The sequence below is a fragment of the Coregonus clupeaformis genome, chromosome 36 (assembly GCF_020615455.1).
Source record: "Coregonus clupeaformis isolate EN_2021a chromosome 36, ASM2061545v1, whole genome shotgun sequence".
NCBI lineage: Eukaryota > Metazoa > Chordata > Actinopteri > Salmoniformes > Salmonidae > Coregonus > Coregonus clupeaformis.
This window is the reverse complement of record NC_059227.1, coordinates 9,661,211-9,685,279: the sequence shown is the minus strand read 5'-3', so window position 1 is coordinate 9,685,279 and position 24,069 is coordinate 9,661,211. Positions and strand designations below refer to the sequence as shown.

Sequence of the window (24,069 nt, the reverse complement as noted above, 5' to 3'; positions counted from 1 at the left end):
TGAATGCCTAAAGTAGAATGGCAGTGACGTAAGGTAGGGAATGTGTTCAAAGAGGGTCAGGGTCTTCCACAAACAAGCAGATAACAGTTGAGTTGCCAGTCGACCATAGTGTCTGTGGACCAAGCGTGGCCAGCCATGCTTGCCATGTATGAATGTATGTTTACACCTGGTCAGCAGAAAGTGTTACTGTGCCAGTTTAGGCAACATTGAATTCAAAGAGTTTTGAAACCAGCCAAAGGTGGCATGATGTCAACCGCGTGCTTACAGGACGTCACCTCATATGATGAGGATGATAAGCATGAATATATAGCGTGGATTTCCAGAATATTCCATCCCTTCATCACACCCCACTGCCCCAGGTGTTTACAAACAGTCCATCCATGTTGTTTGCCATCGGCCCGTGAAGAATTGAGGGAGCATCAACACACAGTAGAGCCTGCCAGAATCACACCACAGGGAGACTGGCTGTGTGTGTGTTTTTGTGTTTGTGTATCACCAAAAATATATAAATACACATGATCCTAAGGACTTACATACATGCAAACACATCCACTCTCTGCCTCTGCTGTGCCGCTGTATGGTCACAGGGAATAGACATGTAATGACAGCTGTAGGACAATACCCTCCTATGCGATTACTAGCACTGCTTCTAGTCCTAGTCCTAATGCAGCTCTGTCTGTCTGATTGATCCGGTTTGTCATGCTGTGCTGTGATCGCTGTGCTAGCTTCCAGACAGCCTATACAACCACTGACACAGCTACATCCACTGACACAGCCACAGCCACAGCCACTGTGAGTGATAAACACTGATGCAGGCAGAGAACTAAAACAATTTTTATTTATTTCTCTCTCTCTCTCTCTCTCTCTCAGATAACAGCCTTTGATGAGCTGCAGGCAGACTTTAAGGTCCCCATCGATCAGGGCAATCCACTCCATGCGGTACGTATGTTTCTCTGCTGTGCTAGTACACTTACATATTCCTCATGTATTACTGTCAAACATGCTCTCTCACTCCAGTAGTATGTTCATTGTGGCGAATGTGTCTGGAACATGTGAGCATGTGGAAAGTGTGGTGACTGTAGGATGTGCTCGTGGTGAATTAGTGTATGATGTGTCATGAGTGTGGTATCTGGAATATGCATGTGTAACCAGTGTGTTTAGAGCATGTGAGTGTGTGTGCTGATTGTTTTGGGCATATATGTGGTGAGTGTGTGTCGGCGTGCCTGATGCGTGTTGTTCTGCGTGTGTCTGTGTGTGTGTGTGTGGGGGAAGGGCTTGGCAGAGGTGTGTAATCAGTACCAGGGGCCGCAGCCAGTAGTGGTGTCCAGCTTGCTGCTCCAGAAGATCTCCCTCAGTCATCTGCATCTCTGCATTAATAACACAGGAACCTGCTGGCTGCATGGTGTTCACTTCCTCCTTTCCTCCTCCTCTGGACTTGGACTGAGTGACTAACAGGCATCTCACATCACAGGTTTAAAGGCCACAAAACCCTGACTATGTCTGAAATATAGTGCACTACTTTTGACCAGGGCCCACATACTGTGCAGTGCCATTTCAGGTGCACACTCTGTATCAATTATGTCCCATTCATCAGAGAAGAGATGGGACAGTGAGGTTGATAAAGGACAGGTTCCGCTCCTTGAATGCCCTCTGGGGTTTCTCGGTTTTTATTCCCTCTGGGGTTTCTCGGTTTTTATTCCCTCTGGGGTTTCTCGGTTTTTATTCCCTCTGGGGTTTCTCGGTTTTTATTCCCTCTGGGGTTTCTCGGTTTTTATTCCCTCTGGGATTTCTCGGTTTTTATTCCCTCTGACTCCTTAATAGAGGATAATGATTTGAGCAGTTTAGGTATGATGTCCCTGGGACAACATAGTTTAGAGGTGACTTTGACTGTACTGTCGCAGCACTTGAATGTTGACAGCTGTTTGTCCTTTGGGATGACTAGAGAGAAAAGGTGGATGGAGAGGCAGCGTATTCGAGGAACAGGATTGCTGAGCAGTTTCAAATGCAAATGGATTAATTACTTTTTTCAAAGTCATTGTCGTAGCTTTGAAAATGATCTCAAAGTACAGCGACACTTATTTTTTGTTGCATTTGCTTTGCATGTAATTATGAACAGCACCTGGATACTAAACTTGATGCTAATCCATCTGATCTCAGAGAGAGAGAGAAAGAGGCTGAATGTTCAGTCTTTGCCACTTAAACAAAAGGTGTCGTTATCACTGTGCAGCTTTTTTTTTCCAAAGCCATTTTAGGTGTCACACTAGCTGTTCGGTAAAAACAGATTCCCAAATCATGAGAATTTGTCAGGCTATGCAGACGTTGCCTCCCTCCGAGGCACATGTTGCTAGGCAACCCCCTTGGACTTGCCCAGGCAGGCTCTGGCTCAAGCCAGTTTGAAAGACTTGCTAGCAAACATTTGTGCTATGAAACTAAATAAATACTGCGCTCTGACCACAAAACTGAATTTGCTAGATTCATTCATAGTGTTTTTATTAAAGCAATGAAAGTGAACTTTAAAACGTGGTGTAGTTTTATTGAGATTTGCAGCTGTTGTTGGTAAGAAGTGAATCTTCTAGCTTCTGATATTACTTACTCAACCTTTAAATACTTTGAAATAAAAATGTATTTAGTAAAATCCACTGCACTACTTTATAGTCTCTCACTCCCCATGGCCTCCATCCTCTATCTGTCCCTTCCACTGTGACATGGATACCACCCTCCCTTTTTCTCTCCCTCCATCTCTCTTCTTCCCACCCTCTCTCCCTCCCTCTCTCCACCTCGACCACCTCATGAGTCCTGATTGGAGATTGATGGCTTCCTTCCTGGGCACCACCCTGCTCCCCTGCCACCCTTGCCACCTCTGCCACCAGAGGTGTCATGCCCACTGGGAGCACAGGGGCATGTGCCCCCTCAGATTTGTTTTTAAAGATAATTGTTTATCTTTAAAACTACTAGCCATCTAGCAATTTTATGAAGTTGGCTTTAGCTAGCCCAGATACTGTAGGTTCCCAATCTCCCAACCTCATAACTAGCTACCAAGAAGCCATTTCAGGCTATCAATCAAGTTGGAGTAGCTATCGTAGCTTGCATGTCTGCTGGCAAGGTTGGCAGACTTTAGAAAAGCAAGCAATAACTAAATGTACTGAATAAGACTCCCAATCCTCTCAAACTTTTACCCAGATTTTAGCAGAGATGCAGAGAAGCATATTTAGTTTATTTAATAAAGAACCACCAGTCAGGAGGATACAGACAGCTCAAGAGGTATGCTTAGATAAATATATATATACTTGTTTTTTTTACATAGAATTAAGCATAATGATTATGGCTCTAGAGTGCAGGAACAAGCTGTTTCAGGTGTTTGAAAAATGCAAAATTCTCCACCCCCAGCCGTCTTCACGGACTTTGTGCCCCCTCAGATTTTTGGAGTGCATGACACCCCTGTCTGCTACATCAGCCTCACACCCAGGCAGCAGGCTAATTAGTGGCTGACTGTCATCTGCCCCTCCCCGAGGGGGCTCTCTGGGAGTCAGGGCTCACCCTAGAGCAACCGCCGTAGGGATCCACAGACACACAAACACGCACACAGAATCCAACACACACGCACATATAGAATCAAACACGCACACACAAACATACACACACAGCTGTGAGTCTCTGGTTCTGTGGCTACAGGCACAGATATAAAGACAGGGCTTATTATCATAGGGAGGAATGCCAACACAGAGAACAGTGGGCTGAAAAAAGTAGTTTTATTCCTAGAAAGTGTGTGTTCGAGAAGGGGGTGGACATGTGTGTGTGTGTGGTTGTGTGTGTGTGTGAATGTGTGTGTGCGTGCGAGCCTGTGTGTGTAGTGTATAAGTCCTCTGGGTCTATGGGGAGGTACACTCAGGCCCAGATGTATTTCAGCACTGCCAATGTTGTTTATTTTGAGGAGATCAGTGCCTATCTGCCTGTCTCTTCTGAGACTCTCAGATGACACACCATTGCAGAGCCTGATGAGAATACATTATGCTTTAATACTTTATTCCCCACAGTGCTTAGGGCCCTGCTTGTCCTTTGTGATGCTGATGGCATCTGTTGCTTCTCCGACTCTGAACTAAGGTTCTATCAGCTAGGGATGGCCTGAAGCAAAGAATATCATCTTACTCTTGCATTAAAAATCAGCTGATAAAACAGTGAATAAATTAATGGAAGGAAAGGGAAGGAGTTACCATAGTTTAATTATATTGCAGAGAGAGGGGTATTACTTGTGTTATGATTTTATTTCCCTAGACTGATCATGGAATTGCATACTACCCATGTGCTCATACTACTGTATAGGTTACATTTTAGTTAGATCTCTAGTAAATTAGTACTATAAGTTCTATGTCAGTGTACCTCCAAAGGGTGAATTGGCGAATTGGCATAATACTGGGTCCTGGCTAAAAACATTGTTGTTGTTGTTGTTACAAGAATACTCAGAAAGCTTTACAGTAGGCCCATGTAATCGGCCAGATATCAAACCTGGGATGACGGCTCACTGGGTAAACCCTAGGTATTAGCTCTGGGAGCCTGAGATCTCAGGCAAGGTAAGTCATAATATAAAGCCAGCTTGGAGAACAATCTGCACTATACTGACAGTACATCAGCCTCCACTACTGGATTGTCACATTTCTCCTCTCATTATGAAAAGTATTGACGTCAAACGGGAGGACCAAGGACACGGGTGGTTCCTAATGTTGTGAGATTCTCGTTAGTGTTGACACAACAACTGGTTCTGAGAGATTATGATCAGGACTTGCAATTGTAACAGTAAGCAACTGTAACAAAATGGATGACTGCAGTGTAGCCGTTATTATGAGTACATATTCCAAATCAAATCTAATTTTATTTGTCACATGCATCGAATACAACATGTGTAGACTTTACCATAAAATGCTTACTTACGAGCCCTTTCCCAACAATGAAGAGTTAAAAAGTAAGAAAGATGTGCAATAAAAAGAAGGAAATAGTAACACAATAAAATAACAATAACGAGACTATATACAAGGAGTACCGGTACCGAATCAATGTGCAGGGGTACGAGGTAGTTGAGGTAATATGTACATGTAGGTAGAGGTAAAAGTGACTAGGCAATCAGGATAGATAATAAACAGAGTAGCAGCAGCATATGTGAAGAGTGTGAAAGTGTGTCTATTTTTGTGTGTGTGTGTGTCTGTGTCTGTGTCTGTGTCTCTGTGTGTGTGGACATGTTTAACTATTCTTGTGGGGACCAGAAGTACCCACAAGAATATTAAGCAAACAAAAATGTGAACAACTGGGGACATTTTGTTAGTCCCCACAAGGTCAAATGCTAGTTATAGGGGGTTTAGGGTTAAGTTTAGAATTAGTGTTAGGGTTAGAATTATAATTTTGTCGTCGATATGCATGTATGTGTGTGATTTGTGTGTGTGTGAGTATGTAGTCTATGTGTGTGTATGTGTGTGTTGGAGTGTAAGTGTACAGTGCCTTCAGAAAGTATTCACACCCTTTGACTTTTCCCACATTTTGTTGTGTTACAGCCTACATTTCAAATTGATTAAATTGAGATTTTATGTCACTGGCCTACACACAATACCCCATAATGTCAAAGTGGAATTATGTTTTTAGACATTTTTACAAATTAATTAAAAATGAAAAACCTGTGTCAAAAAGTATTCAACCCCTTTGTTTTGGCAAGCCTAAATAAGTTCAGGAGTAAAAATGTGCGTAACAAATCACATAATAACTTGCATGGACTCACTGTGTGCAATAATAGTGTTTAACATAATTGTTTTACGACTACCTCATCTCTGGACCCCACACACAATTATCTGTAAGGTCCCTCAGTCGAGCAATGAATTTCAAACACAGATTCAACCACAAAGTACAGGGAGGTTTTCCAATGCCTCACAAATAAGGGTACCTATTGGTAGATGGGTAAAAAAAAAAAGCAGACATTGAATATCCCTTTGAGCATGGTGAAGTTACTCCACAATACTAACCTAAATGACAGAGTGAAAAGAAGGACGCCTGTACAGAATAAAAAATATTCCAAAACATGCATCCTGTTTGCAATAAGGCACTAAAGTAAAACTGAAAAATATGTTGCAAAGAAATAAACTTTCTCCTCATATTTTCAAGCATGGTGGTGGCTGCATCATGTTATTGGTATGCTTGTCATCGGCAAGGACTAGGGAGTTTTTCAGGAACGGAATAGAGCTAAGGAAAAATCCTAGAGGAAAACGTGGTTCAGTCTGATTTCCTACAGACACTGGGAGATAAATTCACCTTTCAGTAGGACAATAACCTAAAACACAAGGCCAAACACTGGAGTTGCTTACCAAACGACATTGAACGTTCCTGAGTGGCCTAGTTACAGTTTTGACTTAAATTGGCTTGAGAATCTATGGCAAGACTTTAAAATGTCTGTTTAGCAATGATAGAGCTTGAATATTTTTTTTAAGAATAATGTGCAAATATTGTACAATCCAGGTGTACAAAGCTCTTATAGACCCAGAAAGACTCACAGTTGTAATTTCTGCCAAAGGTGATTCTAACATGTATTGACTCAGAGGTGTATATACAGTACTTACGTAAATGAGATATTTCTGTATTTAATTTCAATACATTTGCAAACATTTCTAAATACATGTTTTCACTTTGTCATTATGGGGTATTGTGTGTAGATGGGTGAGAAAAAATAAACATTTAATCCATTTTGAATAGTGGCTGTAACACAACACAATGTGGAATAAGTCATAGGGTATGAATACTTTCTGAAGGCACTGTAGTATGTGGGAGTGTGTGGGTAGGGTGCAGTGAGTATGCATAGAGCCAGTGCAAAAAGAATATGAAAGTGTGTATTCTTATTTTACATTTATGTAGTTCTGTACCTGTCTATTAATGTTATGTATTATGTCATTGTATGTGGTTCTGTCCTTTAGCTGTAATTGTCTATTCATGTGTTGTATTTTGTCATGTTTTATGTTTTGTGTGGACCCCAGGCAGAGTAGCTGCAGCTTTGGCTGTAGCTAATGGGGATCCTAATAAAATATTATCTCCAGAAAGTGAACTAGTAATTAGCCCATATTCATTCACTCCTCCGACAAACCACTGTGTGTACTGTGTACTCTACACAGTGAAGGTATACACTCCAGAGAAGGCCTTCTCACCCGTCAAACACTCCTCTTCTTCTCTCAACAGTTCCTTGACCTCTCCAGCTCTCCTCTCTATTCTCAGCCTGAGCCTCAGTTTACTTTTGTGTACAGTGCTTTGCAAAAGTATTCACCCCCCTTGGCATTTTCCTATTTTGTTGCATTACAACCTGTAATTTAAATGGATTTTTATTTGGATTTCATGTAATGGACATACACAAAACAGTCCAAATTGGTGAAGTGAAATGAATAAAATTACTTATTTCAAATAATTATAAAAAATAAAAACGGAAAAGTGGTGCGTGCATATGTATTCACCCCCTTTGCTATGAAGCCCCTAAATAAGATCTGGTGCAACCAATTACCTTCAGAAGTCACATAATTAGTTAAATAAAGTCCACCTGTGTGCAATCTAAGTGTGAAATGATCTGTCACATGATCTCAGTAATATACACATGTTCTGAAAGGCCCCAGAGTCTGCAACACCACTAAGCAAGGGGCACCACCCAAACTCACGGACCAGGCAAGGAGGGCATTAATCAGAGAGGCAAAAAAGAGACCAAAGATAACCCTGAAGGAGCTGCAAAGCTCCACATCAGAGTTTGGAGTATCTGTCCATAGGACCACTTTAAGCCATACACTCCACAGAGCTGGGCTTTACGGAAGAGTGGCCAGAAAAAAAGCCATTGCTTAAAGAAAAAAATAAGCAAACACGTTTGGTGTTCGCCAAAAGCCATTTGGGAGACTCCCCAAACATATGGAAGAAGGTACTCTGTTCAGATGAGACTAAAATTGAGCTTTTTGGCCATCAAGGAAAACGCTATGTCTGGCGCAAACCCAACACCTCTCATCACCCCGAGAACACCATCCCATGGGGGTGGCAGCATCATGCTGTGGGGATGTTTTTCATCTGCAGGGACTGGGAAACTGGTCAGAATTGAAGGAATGATGGATGGTGCTAAATACAGGGAAATCCTTGAGGGAAACCTGTTTCAGTCTTCCAGAGATTTGAGACTGGGACGGAGGTTCACCTTCCAGCAGGACAATGACCCTAAGCATACTGCTAAAGCAACACTTGAGTGGTTTAAGGGGAAACATTTAAATGTCTTGGAATGGCCTAGTCAAAGCCCAGACCTCAATCCAATTGAGAATCTGTGGTATGACTTAAAGATTGCTGTACACCAGCGGAACCCATCCAACTTGAAGGAGCTGGAGCAGTAATGCCTTGAAGAATGGGCAAAAATCCCAGTGGCTAGATGTGCCAAGCTTATAGAGACATACCCCAAGAGACTTGCAGCTGTAATTTCTGCAAAAGGTGGCTCTACAAAGTATTGACTTTGGGGGGGTGAATAGTTATGCATGCTCAAGTTTTCTGTTTTTTTGTCTTATTTCTTGTTTGTTTCACAAAAAACTAAAACATTTTGCATCTTCAAAGTGGTAGGCATGTTGTGTAAATCAAATGAAACAATCCCCCCAAAAATGCATTTTAATTACAAGTTGTAAGGCAACAAAATAGGAAAAATGCCAAGGGGGGGTGAATACTTTCGCAAGCCACTGTATATTATTTACAGTACCCCAGCACACTTGCTTGTCAAGCAAATTCTCACTGAGTAACATTTCAAAGCGAGCCCTGTCTAATTGCTTGCTAATGAGAAGTGTTGATACGTCGGCAGTTATCTGGCGTCTCCATGGCTACCACTGGAATATATTAGCATGGCCTCGTTCATACTCCTCAAGATGAGAGAGGAGAGGAAAACGTGTAGAGGCAAATTCAGTTTCGTCCAAATTAGGTGCTGCAGTCCCAAAATAGGGCTAATTTATGGTAACTTGTCATAGATGTTGTGGTTTCTTATGTTGATGTACTGCAGTGGGTCGTGAGAGGACATGGGGAGGAGGACGCGACGCAAAATGTGCTTGGACATGAATATTCTGCAGATTTGAGTTCATGTATGTATATGAGACTATCTGCAGCTCAATTTCACGTCTCCTCAACCCCAACCTCTTTCCTACCTCTACTCCTAATATAATAGCACATTTCCCTCAGTGGCAGGGGACTTAATTAAAGTGAAACTTTCAAGTGCATTTAAAACATGTCAATACACTTTGCACTTTTAAAATAGAAAAACAGTACAGTAAAAGGAGGTAATTTAAGACATTTTCCACCGTCTTTACCCAGAACAATTCAAAGCGGACTGATGTGTAGATTATGTGTTGTATCAGATTTTGAGATGAGAGATAAAAACGGCAAAGAAAAACTATCTGATGCTCAAATGGAGATTAGCCACCAGACTGCACATTTCCACCACAGAGCCTGTAGAACCGTTACAATGGTCTTAGTTCCAAAGTACGCTAGACTGGCTTTCTACAGTAGTGTTACCTCAGATTACATTATTTAGAGGCGTACAGGCGACTCCATGATTAATTATACATCCCATCAGAGGAAGTTCTTCTGTAGTGTTTTTTTCTCTCCAAAATACTAATCAAATATGTATGTTTAGTCTTGATGAATGCAGCTTTTGGGAAATAACATTCAACCCCCCCTCCCTGTTTTAGGGTACTTTTCACTAGCACTCTGCAGAGTAAGATAAGCCTGTTTGGGTGTCATTCATATATAATTTATCCTCAAGATAGCACATCAGTCCAAGTACGACAATTTCGCACATCAATCAAGTCAATTTGGTCTGATAGAGACACGTATACAGACTGTGACTCTCAGGGCGAGGTATCCATCCACAACAGGCATAGAAACAAGCACTGCCCAAGATAGGGAACATTTCTATGTAATCGCCTTATGCCATGCTGCTCACATGCACCATTCAAGAAATGGTGTCCGCCTCCTCACCTCGCCTGGCATTGGTTTTTCTAAATATGGCTCTTGATGTCCTCGCCAGTTTCTGGTTACACTGTAATTCTGCAGAGAGAGGAGTGCTGGGCCAAGAAGTGGGGGGTAGACAAGTGCTATAGGCAGTGATGGGTTGACTCCACAAAGCCCCATCACCACACACAGACAGACACAGGCAGAGGAAGATGCAGAGTCTGCTTATAGCTCAGCAGAGGTGGGAAGGAAGGAACCAGTATCATCCATGTCTCACTGTCGGCCTACACAGTGCAAATCCAGCTTCACAGGCCAGTGGCATCATGCTACCCAAAACACTCCTGTATACCTTACACACTCCTGAAACATTCCTGTTTCTCCACAGCTTGTTACAAGTGTACTACGGGCCTTAGTGACTAGACAGTTGTACTTACTACTACTCACTAAGGCTTGTAAAATACCCCTATTTGTGGACTGCTGCACCTCATCAGAAAAACTGTTGTGTTTCCATATGTATATTTAATGCAGGGGATGTAACTGTTTCCTGTTTGGCTCCAACAGAGAGAGCGACTCCGGAACATTGAGAGGATTTGCTGCCTGCTGAGAAAGGTAAATAGCCACTGAACACTGTCCTATTTAAAACATTTCCTTTATTACTCATTTGCATATGTCATTTAGCCTATATTTTAAAGCCAGCAAATGATCACAGTCTTCTATATATAGACTGGTGGCCCGCTAGTTTGTGAGAGTTAGAATAGTAGAATACACCAGGTGCAATTTTGAAATGTGGTTGTGCATCAGCAGTCCTGTTATGTCAGTCACTGACAGTCACTTAATTAGCCCATGTCAGCAAAATTGTTTTAGATTGGTAAGTTAGTCTAGCTAGCTATTTAAACTTGTAGTTATCATGGTCAAATTACCGACCAGGGGGCCCCACATTGATTTTGTTAGTCACTCTCACTCAGATATCATATAAAAAAACATTTATCTCATTCTAAAACTAGCTGGAGCTCTATGTTAAGGGTGTCAGTTATTTATTTTACTGTCGTAGCCGACGGGTATACTGTTGAGTCGTCAGCATACATAGACACACAGGCTTTATTCAAGGTAAGTGGAAGGTCATTAGTAAAAACAGAAAACGTTAATGGCCCAAGCCAGCTGCCCTGCAATATACCACACTCAACCGAATTTGCATTAGAGAGGCTTCCATTAAAGAAAACCCTCTGTTCTATTTAGGGTGACCACATATCCTGAATTGTGCGGGACAGTCCCGCACTTTGGCCCATTGTCCCTTGTCCCGCAAACAAACAATCATGTCCCACATTTTATCAACAAATTCAAACACCACTAATTTAGAAAAAAAAGGTTGATGTGTCCCGTATTTCAGTCAGACATTCCAACCTGTCTCTTGCGGTCACGTTGCACTTATGAAAATATATACACTATATACAGTATACATAAATATGTGGACAACCCTTCAAATTAGTGGATTCCAACACCCGTTGCTGATAGGTGTATAAAATTGAGCACACAGCCATGCAATCTCCATAGAAAAACATTGGCAGTAGAATGGCCTTACTGAAGAGCTCAGTGACTGTCAATGTTGCACCGTCATAGGATGCCACCTTTCCAACAAGTCAAAAATAATCGTCTGTCCTCGGTTGCAACACTCACTACCGAGGTCCAAACTGCCTCTGGAAGCAACGTCAGCATAAGAACTGTCTGTTGAGAGCTTCATGAAAAAGGTTTCTATGGCCGAGCAGCCGCATACAAGCCTAACATCACCATGCGCAATGTCAAGCGTCGGCTGGAGTGTTGTAAAGCTCGCCGCCATTGGACTCTGGAGCAGTGGGAACGCGTTCTCTGGAGTGATGAATCATGCTTCACCATCTGGCAGTCCGACAGACATATCTGGGATTGGCGGGTGCCAGGAGCTACTGCTCGAATGCCCAGTGCCAACTGTAAAGTTTGGTGGAGGAGGAATAATGGTCTGGGGCTGTTTTTCATGGTTCGGCCTAGGCCCCTTAGTTCCAGTGAAGGGAAATGTTAACGATACAGCATAAAATGACATTCTACACTATTCTGTGCTTCCAACTTTGTGGCAACAGTTTGGGGAAGGCCGTTTCCTGTTTCAGCATGACAATGCCCCTATGCACAAAGCGAGGTCTATACAGAAATGGCTTGTCGAGATCGGTGTGGAAGAACTTGACTGGCCTGCACAGAGCCCTGACCTCAACCCCATCGAACACCTTTGAGATGAATTGGAACGCCGACTGCGAGCCAGGCCTAATCATCCAACATCAGTGCCCGACCTCACTAATGCTCATGTGGCTGAATGGAAGCAAGTCCCCGCAGCAATGTTCCAACATCTAGTGGAAAGCCTTCCCAGAAGTGTGGAGGCTGTTATAGCAGCAAAGGGGGGACCAACTCCCTATTAATGGTAATTAAGGTAATTTCGTCATACTTGTGAGGCTCTCCATGCTCATTAGTTTCTCATTCAACATATTTGCTGCTACTTCACTCAATCTCAATCCCGCTTGAAAAGCCTCCCTTCCTAACTGTTTTACTAAAACCAACCAGAAATGTTTCCTTGGCCAAATATTCCCAGATTTTCATAAAACGGCCACACATGTGGTCTCTCGTTTCTGCATCACCAAGTTTTGCGCAAGGCAAGAATTAGAGTAGTATAGTTGCGCCTAGGGCTCTGCAGTGCGGGTGTAGTGCAGCACTTCTCTCAATGGTGCTCGTTCAGTAAAGTTAGATCAAAGCTAAATCAAGGTCTTGGAAGATCACATAATGATTCATTAGTATTCTACATAACATAACCAATTATATTAGCTTAGTATAATGTTGCTGTTACATCAAAAACACCACCTAATTTCTTATGAGATTTTAGGATGGTTAGCTGAATAGTCCCCCAAAAAATCTCACACAGCCAAATTCTCAAAACAGTGCGCCACTAGGCAGAATATGCTTTGATTGAAACAAAACACAGGAAGGCTCTATAGTTTGTTAACACCATCTGCTCTAATTTGCTCACGAAACAGTAATTCAAGAAGATGTAAATGCATATTCCCATGAAACTGATTGATATCAAATTATTGGCATGCAGACACAGTTTGGACATTTTCACTGGGCTAAAATGTGAAGAATTGTCATTCAGGATTTACAGTGATGATGCTATGGCCTATTTTGAAATGGTGTTTGAGGGTATTAAAAATAGAAACATTTCTTGAGACAATATGTGTGGGCATAGGAAGACGTTGCAATTGGAGGATGCATTTTATGCATATTTTATCATGATATTCAATAGGGTACATCTGTCGGTACAAACTTTGAGAAATTATGAAATAATTTACATTTTGATTGCTCTCCGGCACTTAACAAATTTGCACTACACCATGAGCGGGATTTGTGTGTGTCCCACGAATGTCCAGCAAAACCATCCTGTTGTCCCACATTTGGGTATTTTAATGTGGTCACTCTAGTTCTATTAGATAGGTAACTCTCAATCCATGAAAAGGAAGAGGATGTAAATCCATAACACCTATGTTTTTTCAGCAATAGGTTATGCTCAATGATATCAAAAGCTGCATTGAAGTCTAACAAAACAGCTCCCACAATCTTCTTGTTATCAATTTCTTTCAGCCAAACATCAGTCATTTGTGTCAGTGCTGAGCATGTTGAGTGTTCTTCCCTATAAGTATGTTGAAAGTCCATTGCCAATTTGTTTTCTGTAAAATAACATTGTATTTGGTCAAACACTGTTTTTTCCAAACGTTTGCTAAGTGCAGGTAACAGGTTGATTGGTCGCCTGTTTAATGGTTTAAAGGGTGCTTTGCTATTCTTAGGCAGCGGAATGACCTTTGCCTCCCTCCAGGCCTGAGAGAACACACCGTCTTCTAGGATTAAATTGAAGATGTGGAAAACAGGAGTCGCAATGTATTCTGCTTCCAACCTCAGGAATTTACCACCCAGGTTGTCAGTTTGATTTATAGATAGCAACAAAAAAAATCTCCTCTTTCACACCAACTTTGCGGAACTCAAAGCTACAGTGCTTCTCTTTCATTATTTGGTCCGATATGCATGAATATGAAGGCTCAGCATTTGTTGTTTGCATGTCATGCCTAAGTTTGCTAATCTTATCAACAAAAAAGTTATAAAAGTGGTTGGCAATAATTAAAGGGTTTTGTTAAGAACAAGCCATCTGCCACAATGAAGGATGGAGCTGAGTTCACTTTTTTGCCTAGAATTTCTTTTAAGGTACTCCAGAGGTTTTTTACTATCATTCATTATATAATTTATCTTTGTTCCATAATATAGTTTCTTCTTCTTTTTGTTTAGTTTAGTTATGTGATTTCTCAATTTACTGTATGTTTGCCAATCTGCTGTGTTCTCAGACTTATTTGCTATTCCCTCATCCTTCTCAGCCATACAGTTTTCCAATTCATCATCTATCCATGAGGATTTGGTAGTTCTAACAGTCAGTTTCTTGATGGGCGTATGCCTATCAGTAACCGGAAGAAGTGATTTCATAAATGCTGCAAGTTCGGCATCGGACCAAAAACTATTTCTCACATCTTTGACATAGGAATCATTGCAAAACCTCTTGTATGATCGCTTATACACAATTTTAGGTCCAGTCTTTGGAACTTTGTTTTTTCTATATTATGATCACTACAACAAAATTTCACTTAGGGCTAGGGCCGGCTCTGACTGCATATGTGGGTATAGATGTGTGTACGCAGACCCGCCATTGTGCTAACGCTAGTTAGCATTGGCTCGCGGAACTACCTCTAACTTCCTTCATATTGGACGCAGAGACATACAAATTGTATCCATGAGTTCATCTGACTCTGGGGAAGTAGATCAATTTCCACAATCTCTCACTTTCCTTTAAAATTCCTGTTTTGTCAACTGACATTATGAATGAGGAAACTTTACGTTTTTGGTAAGGATTAAAGCTTGCCCTTGCATTCAGAAAGCTGTCTTGTCTTTATAATAGACTGTGTCTGTCCAATGTCTGTGGTATGTGAGCCTGTTACTGTCGGGGACTCGGAGACAAAAGGCTTCTCTCATCTCATTCTCAGTATGACATCTGTTTCAGTGGCCGTTGAGGCTTCACTCTACCTCTGCTCTGCTACTAGAAGGATTGTGCGTGTGTACGCCTCGGGCTGGTGGAGTGGAGGCCGTTGTTGTTCTTTATCTGTGTTGTCAATACTGCCTGAGGCTCATCTGTCACTCCTGGGGACTACTGTGTCCTTGAGGTACTGACCCAGTGAGAGTGTTGAGCTACACCAACACCACATCAGAATTTAATTTCCTACCCTGCCTGGAGTCATAGAGCTTATTCATTAGATGTCATTGTTTCTCGAAGATCTTCAGCACTACATGGACTATGTTACTGTAGAAATGGTTATTGTGTGTTCCTTGTCTGTTCCAAGTGCATTCTCTCAGTATTTGCGGATGTGAATCACCCCATACAATATTACACAAAAAATTATCTTGGTCTTGTTTTTGATAGATTGTGGGGTTTGTCTTATGGCAGCAGGTGCTGTACATTGCAAGCCAGTCACAGAGGAGCACTAGCTGGTGGTTTTATTTCTCCCGCCCAGTTCGGTTTGGGAGTGCAAAACAGCAGTGTTGTCACAGCAACAGAACCAACCATGGAGTGCTGCTCATCTATCTTTTTTGTTGTTGGTCCCATTCTCCCTACCCAGTCCCCACACACCTCTGGAAGTACAGCAGCAGAAGCACAGAGGCAGCTAGGCCAGCGTGTTCATTTCCAAGGCAGTGGAGCCTGCATCCCTGCTCCATTCCTTCTCCTAAAATACACAGGAGTTCCATTTTCTCCCTCCCCTATCATTTGAAGGGAGATAGAGAGAGAGAAACAGTAGATGAGAGAGAGAGGCGGAGAGATAGGAAGAGATGGAGAGAGATGTGGGAGGGCTGCTGCTGCGCTCCGGTGATTCAGAGCCAATCAGAGCATTTCTGTATGCTGTTGAGTCATGGAGGATTCCACTCCCCCCCACGGTGCCTGGCTGGACCCACGCCATGCCACAATGTCTGACTATACAGACAGCCTCCAGTCTTTCAGGCTGCACTCCCACAGACAGAACAGACAGCCTCCAGTCCCAACTCTCCAGACTGCACTACCACGCACCGTTTAGCTCAGCAAACTAGACTTCTCACAACACTTCAACATGTTGTTTGGCAATGGATGGGGAGTGTTATCCTGACCTGCTGTATTACACTCAGGCACAGTTCAGCTCATGGAGAGTTAACAGAACACCTCGTATGCTGTTTCCCAATGTAAGGGGTTATGAAGTGATAAGGAGTGTAATCCTTCTATATTACCACCAGGCACAGTTTAGCTCATCAAGCTATACACTGAGTGTACAAAACATTAGGAACACCTGCTCTTTCCATGATATAGACTGACCATGTGAATCCAGGTGAAAGCTATGATCCCTTATTGATGTCACCTGTTAAATCCACGTCAATCACTGTCGATGAAGGGAAGGAGACAGGTTAAAGAAGGATTTGTAAGCCTTGAGACATTGGAGACATGGATTGTGTATGTGTGCCATTCAGAGGATGAATAGGCAAGACAAAAGATTTGTCCCTTTGAATGGGGTATGGTAGTAGGTGCCAGGCACGCCAGTTTGTGTCAAGAACTGCAACGCTGCTGGGTTTTTCACGCTCAACATTTTCCCGTGGTATCAAGAATGGTCCACCACCCAAAGGACATCCAGCCAACTTGACACAACTGTGGGAAACATTGGAGTCAACATGGGCCAGCATCCCTGTGGAACGCTTTCGACACCTTGTATAGTCCATTCCCCGACGAATTTAGGCTGTTCTGAGGGCAAAAGAGGGTGCAACTCAATATTAGGAAGGTGTTACTAATGTTTTGTACACTCAGTGTCGTTTGCACTGCTGTTTCCCAATCAAAGTCAAAGCATACATCCTCTTTGTGTGTGTGTGCATGTTTCAGTGTTTACTATTAATGGAGCACAGTTGTACTGTATGTCGCACACAGATATGATGATGAAATATGAATGTAAATTATGACACAACCAAGGAAGAGAGGATTACCATGGATTAACATTAGAGTGTCTTAGTAGATAGCTGTGTGTGTGGATCTGTCTTCACAGGATATTGAAAATTGATTTGTACCTGATATTCCTAGATCTCTCATGCTTGACTGTACTATAGTCCCTTGTCTTTCTAACAGCTCATCCCAGTTCCTAGCCCCACATAATTACACTACAGAAGGAGATATAAAAATAAGTCAATAAAAAAAACACCTCTTCCTCACGTCCTGCATGTGGAAATGCATCATCCTGACAGAACAAACAACAAATCCTTGTGAGCTCAGCACTGATAAGGAATAAGACTGAGTGTATCCTCAACTCCCTCGCTCCCTCGCCCAGGTGCGTGAAATTGCCAACTTCTCCCCTCGCCAGAATATTTTGAGCTTAGGCAGTGGGAGAGAGGAAAATAACACTCAACTGGCGATTGACAGCCACCGCTAAGCAATTGGAATTAATATTAATCATGCCAGTGCAGTGTGTTTGCCATTGGAAATTGAACTGGGAATTGAGGAGTAGGGAACATAGTGTTATTTAAATGTTGTGGTTGTTGTATACTTGCAATGAAGTGATTGTACATTATAACAGTAGCATGAGTTTTGCATTCATCTAATAATTAATTGAAAGACTCATATTGTACGTTTAATCTTGGATCGATTCATTCATGTTTGCATTGATTATTTATTTAAGTCATTCATTGATTTGGGTAACTTATGCAGGAGTTGCCCATGTAGCCTCCAGTATTTTGATTGGAGCACTGCTTTAGTGCTACTCTACTCCTCTGCTTTGATGCTCAGGCTGTCGAAGAATAAAAACTTCCCAGCAGGAAGACTTGGATACCTGCCTTGACCTCCCTCTACATCTCCGTCTCTACTTCTCATCCCTTGTTCATTCCTCCTTTCCTCCCTAATCAAGTAGGGTTAATGTCCCAGTCGCACAAAACCTCCTGGATGAAGAAGCATTTTTATTGATTATTTTCAATGTGAGTGTCAAGGTGAATCTCCCTCACGGCCAATCACTGCCCAGCGAGCAGAGGAGCACACAGAACAGTCCCCGGTGGTTTCCGTAGCGCCTCGTGTTTATTCTTCAAACGAGGAGCTACTTTTGATGTTTCAGTACAGAGGTTTCTGTTCTCTCCATCACACCGACTCACGCCGCATTCATCTCTCCAAAACCATTTGCATAGGATTTTCAGTTAGCAGAGAAGCTGGGAGGGAGGTAGGGCGGGTTGGGCTTGACAGATGAGATGAGTGCTTCACGTTGGGAAAGTAGATGGTACCAGGGTACAGACACAAGCGTCTGGTGGTGTAGTCAGATGATATAGCTACAGTGTCTGGTGTAGGCCACAGAGGAGCTGCTGGTTTGATGAAGCTCCTATAAGGACTGTTGATGTGGAGCAGGAGGTACAACATGGTTAGGTACACTGCACTGAGGCCCTGGTGCTATACTATACTGTGATTATGGGCTTGCTTGTCACACTGGGACCTTATGTTGGGTTATTTCAAGTGTATGATGTCCAAACTGTTGCTGCTTTGATGTTATGGTTGGATAGTGAGATGCATGTTCACTCTCACGGTAACGCATATACATTAAGATATTTGCCCAATTGAGTTACTATAAAAAATACATACTTGTAAAGGACCTGGAGCTGCATATACTGTATACCAAATTAGGCTACTTCATTTACAATGTACTGATAGAGACAGGCACATAGACATCGTTAGACAGAGCGAGACAGTCTTTCTGGAAATCCCCCAAATCATTAGTTCAGACTGTAGAGCCCGTTAACTTACTTTGGTGGATATTGTGACCTCTGCATAAAATCCATGTTCATCTCACTATCATTACCCTGTGCATGATTTGAGTGTGCAAAGAGCAGCACTCGCTCAACATCAGTACAGTTTAACGAAGGAATTCCCTTCAAGACAGGAATGATATTTGTTAGTCTGAAACCCTGCAGTAATTCATTAAAGTTTCCTGTTTTATTTGTCACATGCACAAGTACAGTGACATGCTTAACTTGCAAGCCCTTCCCAACAATTCAATATCAAAAGTGTAATTTTTTACAATAAAATATAAATAAGAAATAAGAAAGGAAGAATAAAAGCAACAGGATAGTGTAAGCTATATACAGGGTCAGTGCCAGTACCAAATGTACAGTGTGCAGGAATATTGGAGTAGTTGATGTAGCTAGATAGTAGATATGTACAGGCAGGGATTAGGAGAAAGAGACTAGTAGCAGGATAAATAATAATAATAACAACAGCTGGTAGCAGGAATATATAAATACTATTTTTTTAATATATATATATATATATATATATATATATATATAAATAATTATAATATATAATTATAATATAAATGGTAATATACACATGTAAACATTAGTAATATTGACCAGTAGCAGGATAAATAGATTGATACTAATGGTAAAGGCAATCAATAATCAATTAACAGCAGCCTAATGGTAGTAATACATCTAATCAATAATCATTTTAGCAGCAGCATATGTGTGAGGGGCTTTGCCTGTGGGTCTAAGTGTGTGGGGTCAGTAATGAGTGTGTGAGCGGGTGTGTGTGTGTGAGTAAGAGTGGCAGTGAAGGTGTGTATGTCTGAGTGGGTAGAGACCTGTGGATGGGCATCGAGTCAGTGTGGATAGTCTGTGAGAGAGGGAGAGCAGTAGTTATTAGCCATTTAACAGTCTTATGGCCAGGGGATTGAAGCTGTCTGGGAGTCTGTTGGTCTGAGCCTTGATGCACCGGTACCGCCTGCCGGACGGGAGCATGGAGAACAGTCCATGTCTCGGGTGGCTGGAGTCTTTGGCAATTTTTCGGGCCTTTCTCAGACACCGCTTGGCATGTATGTCCTGGATGGCTGGGAGCTCACCCCCTGGGATGCGCTGGGCCGTCCGTACCACCCTCCATAGGGCCTTCAGGTCGAGGGCGGTGCAATTGCCATACCAGACGGTGATACAACCACTCAGGATGCTCTCAATGGTGCAGCTGTAAAAGTCCCCCCCCCGTTTCCTGTAGTCCACGCTCAGCTCCTTAGACTTGCTGACGTTGAGGAAGATGTTGCAATTCATTCCAGTTGTAATGGTGCTGTGCAGGCACTGATGTACTGTAGGGAGACTAGTGAATCAAGTTGAGTTTATGTTTGCACCGTATACACTACAAACTCTCTGTATCGCCTTACTACCATACTACAGGGCCACAGAGAGGACCTTTACTTTCCTCAGGCACTGTGTCACAGCAGCAGTGAGCTGCTTGTGTTATCTCAGAGAAACCTGATCTACACCTTCTGTGCTGTAATTCACTGTGAAGGAACAACCAGTACTGCCTGGAGCCTTTTGCCTTTAAAGTGCCGTGGCCAAGGAAGAGAGGAGGAGAGAAGGAGAGGAGAGTCTCTCTCTCTCTCTCTCTCTCTCTCTCTCTCTCTCTCTGTCTATCTCTCAGTCTATCTCTCCCAGATGCTGGGATGAGTCCCGGATAGGCATCAGGCAGTTTGGCAGGCCACTGCTGAGTTGGACTATTGTGAATATGCATGAGCAGCCACGACGTACAGCTGGGAAAACAATGAGAAACAGCATGGTAGACCAACATTAGTGGCTTTTTAGCTGTACATGTAATGCTAAACTGGCTTTACCCAAATTTGAGACATAAAAAATAAAGCAACTCTTATACCTTAGTGTTTAAATTCCCCTTCTAGCTCTCTGTCATAGAAAAATACATTCTCGAATCTCTATGCTTTTAAAAATAGAATAGGAGTGTATGCAGGATGTAATCAGCTGATATGTCTTGCCAAGGCCTGATGCGGCTGGGTTAGTGTTGGGTGCGTGGCAGGAGGCCGGGGGCTGGACTGAGCCATTAGTGTGTCACGCGTCGAGTCAATGTGCAGCCAGTCGAGGTGTGAGATCGCCTCGCAGGACTACTGCATGTTATCATTAGTTAGCACCGAGCTGAAACACACTGTTCTACATCTAGCCTGTGTCTTGATCAATACGATCCTCTAGTACACAGTAGTCTACCCATTATCTCCTCACTTTGCCCCTGCTTTTTCTGTCATTGTATCTTGTTCTACCTCTCTTAGTAGGCTATAAGAGTGAGTAAGGCATGTCTGAACTCTGTGTTCATGATCCCATTACTCTTCCAGACGGGGTGTGTGGAGCAGAGCAGGTCCCTGCAGATTTCTGCTATGTCCCTGGACACTAGATCAAAGGGGGCTAGCAGCAGCATTCTGCAGCAGCATACTGCCTAGATACCTGCACTTCATTAACAAGAGTGTTGAGATGTCCCTGGATACTCAGGATCAAAGGTCTAGTAGCAAAATATTGCAGAGATACCAGTCTCCTACTTTATTGTCAAGTGTCATCTGAAGTCACTCTAGCTCCTGCTATATGGACACTTGGAGAGTGACCATGGCTTTCACTGGAATGGATTGGAATGGATGTATACACTCACTAACTGTAAGTCGCTCTGGATAAGAGCGTCAGCTAAATGACTAAAATGTCAATGTAAAATGAATGGAATTCAAAACCCAATACATGTATTATTTTCATGTGTAAAAACAAGAATGGTCAGCAGACTTTTATCTTCAGAACATTAACAATGTTTAACCTGATTAGAAATAGGTTTTCCTGATTAACTCTATCTTCAAGCATGTCAAATATCAGAGTCTGCAGAAATGTTTTCAGACAAGACTTTGGAGCTACTGTATGACTATCAAAGGAGTAGCAATTCTGTATGCTTGTAATGAAATTACACCTTTCTGTGAAGTCAGTTGGAAATAAATGTATGTGAAGAACATAAAGAACAGAGCATATGCAAACGTGTAGCCTAATATTCTACAGAGGCCTTCCAGTCCAGCCTTTGGGGCCAACTTTTCATCTATCCACAAAGTTTGACGAACTAAATGTACTGTGGACTCATGTGCTATTGGGTCTCAGAGGAATAAGTATATTTTAAAGAGAAAATATGTATAATTATTTGCTGCACTTAATTATTGTTGCTGCTGTAACGAGAGAGAGAGTAATTGGAGAGTAGGAGCTCTTTTGATCTCTGGTGGCAGCAGAGGAAATTTGCTGCTGCTAAAATGAGAGCGATATCCAGATTAGTCACGAACACAAATGAGCGAGGCGGAGAACAGTATTGCATACGTGATTGCATATATGTTACAGGCGTTTCATATGATGAGCGCCTGGAGAGGCCACTGGTTTTGCTCGACCAGATAAACCAGTTAGTTTCAAGCCCTTTTCTGCTTCAAGTTAATTCAAATAATTTAATGATTCCTTCTATAATGGACAAATGCTAATGTATAACCATTGGTGCTATGGTTGCAGACAGTTAGTAAATATAGTTTACTTTTCATACCATTTGATCCTCTGGTTCCATTGTATTGGGAGTGTACTGAAGGCTACATATACTCCCCTCCCCTCCCCTCCCCTAACCTCCCCTCCCCTCCCTCCCTCCCCTCCCCTCCACTCTCCTCCACTCTCCTCCACTCCCCTCCCCTCCACGTATTTGGACAGTGAAGCATTTTTTTTTTACATTTGGCTCTATACTCCAGAAATTTGGATTTGAAATAAAATGTGTCATATGAGGCTACAGTACATAATGTCACCTTTTATTTGAGGGTATTTTCATACATATCTGTTTTACCATTTAGAAATGAAGGCACTTTATGTATCTAGTCCCCACATTTTGAAGAAATTATGTTTATTTGGACAAATGCACTTATAGTGTATTAAAGTAGTCAAAAGTGTAGTATTTGGTCCCATATTCCTAGCACGCAATGATTACATCAAGCTTGTGACTCTACAAAGTCATTGGATGCATTTACAGTTTGTTTTGGTTGTGTTTCGAATTATATTTATATTATAGGAACTGAATGGGGAATGATGACTGCAGTCATTTTCTTTCTAATTGAGTAGATAAGATGTTTCCAAACACTTCTAAATTAATCCTGATTATGCCATGATTAAGACAAATCATGAATGAATCATGAATAATGATGAGTGAGAAAGTTACGGTCTACAACAAAGCATGCTAACCTCTAACCATTACCAATAACCGGGGAGGTTAACATTTTTGGGAGGGTATGATCTTTGTTCCTCTGTAACTTTCCCACTCATCTCATCGATGAGTCCATGTACCGTGGAGAGGTCGACCGGCTTGTGTCCTGGTGCAGTCGCAATAACCTGAAACTCAACACAGACAAAATCGTGGATATGGTGTTTGACTTCAGGAAACGCCCCCCCACCATCTCTCCCATCGAGATTGATGGCTCAGCTGTTGGCACAGCTGAATCATTCAAATTCCTGGGGACCATCATCTCCGACAGTATCAAGTGAGAGGACAACATCACATCGGTCACCAAGAAGGCACACCAGAATGTACTACTTTGAAGAGTCACAAGCTAGCATTAGTCAATGAGCGCAAGGAATATGAGAACAAATACTAAACATTTGACTACTTTACTACACTATAATTGAATTTTTCCAAATACTTATGACTTCCTCAAATGGGGGGACTAGATACATAAAGTGCCTTAATTTCTAAACGTTAGAACAGATATGTATGAAAATACCCTCAAGTAAAATGTGACATTCTGTACTGTTGCCTCATGAAACGTTTTATCTCCAATCCAAAATGCTGGAGTATAGAGCCACATTTAAAATGTTAGCTTCACTGTCAAAAGATATATGGAGGGGAGTGCATGTCTTAAGGGCCTTTGTCCTGTTGAGGGCTGTATCACTGTTAAGTGGTGTTAATTGGCTGTTGCAAGCGATCCGACATCGAGCGGCAGAGAAGGAGTGAAGGACTGTCGAGGAGAGAGATAGAGGAAGAATGGAGGGAGTGGAGTAGAGGAGAGTGGGCTATAGCTCTGTAGATCACCAGAGTGGAGTAGAGGAGAGTGGGCTATAGCTCTGTAGATCACCAGAGTGGAGTAGAGGAGAGTGGGCTATAGCTCTGTAGATCACCAGAGTGGAGTAGAGGAGAGTGGG

At 42.3% G+C, this 24,069-nt stretch overlaps 1 protein-coding gene across 2 annotated transcripts in view; it reads left to right on the top strand.

Annotated features, from left to right (window-relative positions):
* LOC121552785 (protein cornichon homolog 3) overlaps positions 1 to 24,069 on the top strand; it is a 49,485-nt gene that overhangs the window by 5,156 nt on the left and 20,260 nt on the right. For both annotated transcript variants that reach the window (XM_041865816.1, XM_041865815.1), the window contains exons 2-3: positions 871 to 939; positions 10,531 to 10,578. In XM_041865816.1, coding sequence (XP_041721750.1) covers positions 871 to 939; positions 10,531 to 10,578 — 117 coding nt within the window. The remainder of the gene's footprint in view (positions 1 to 870; positions 940 to 10,530; positions 10,579 to 24,069) is intronic.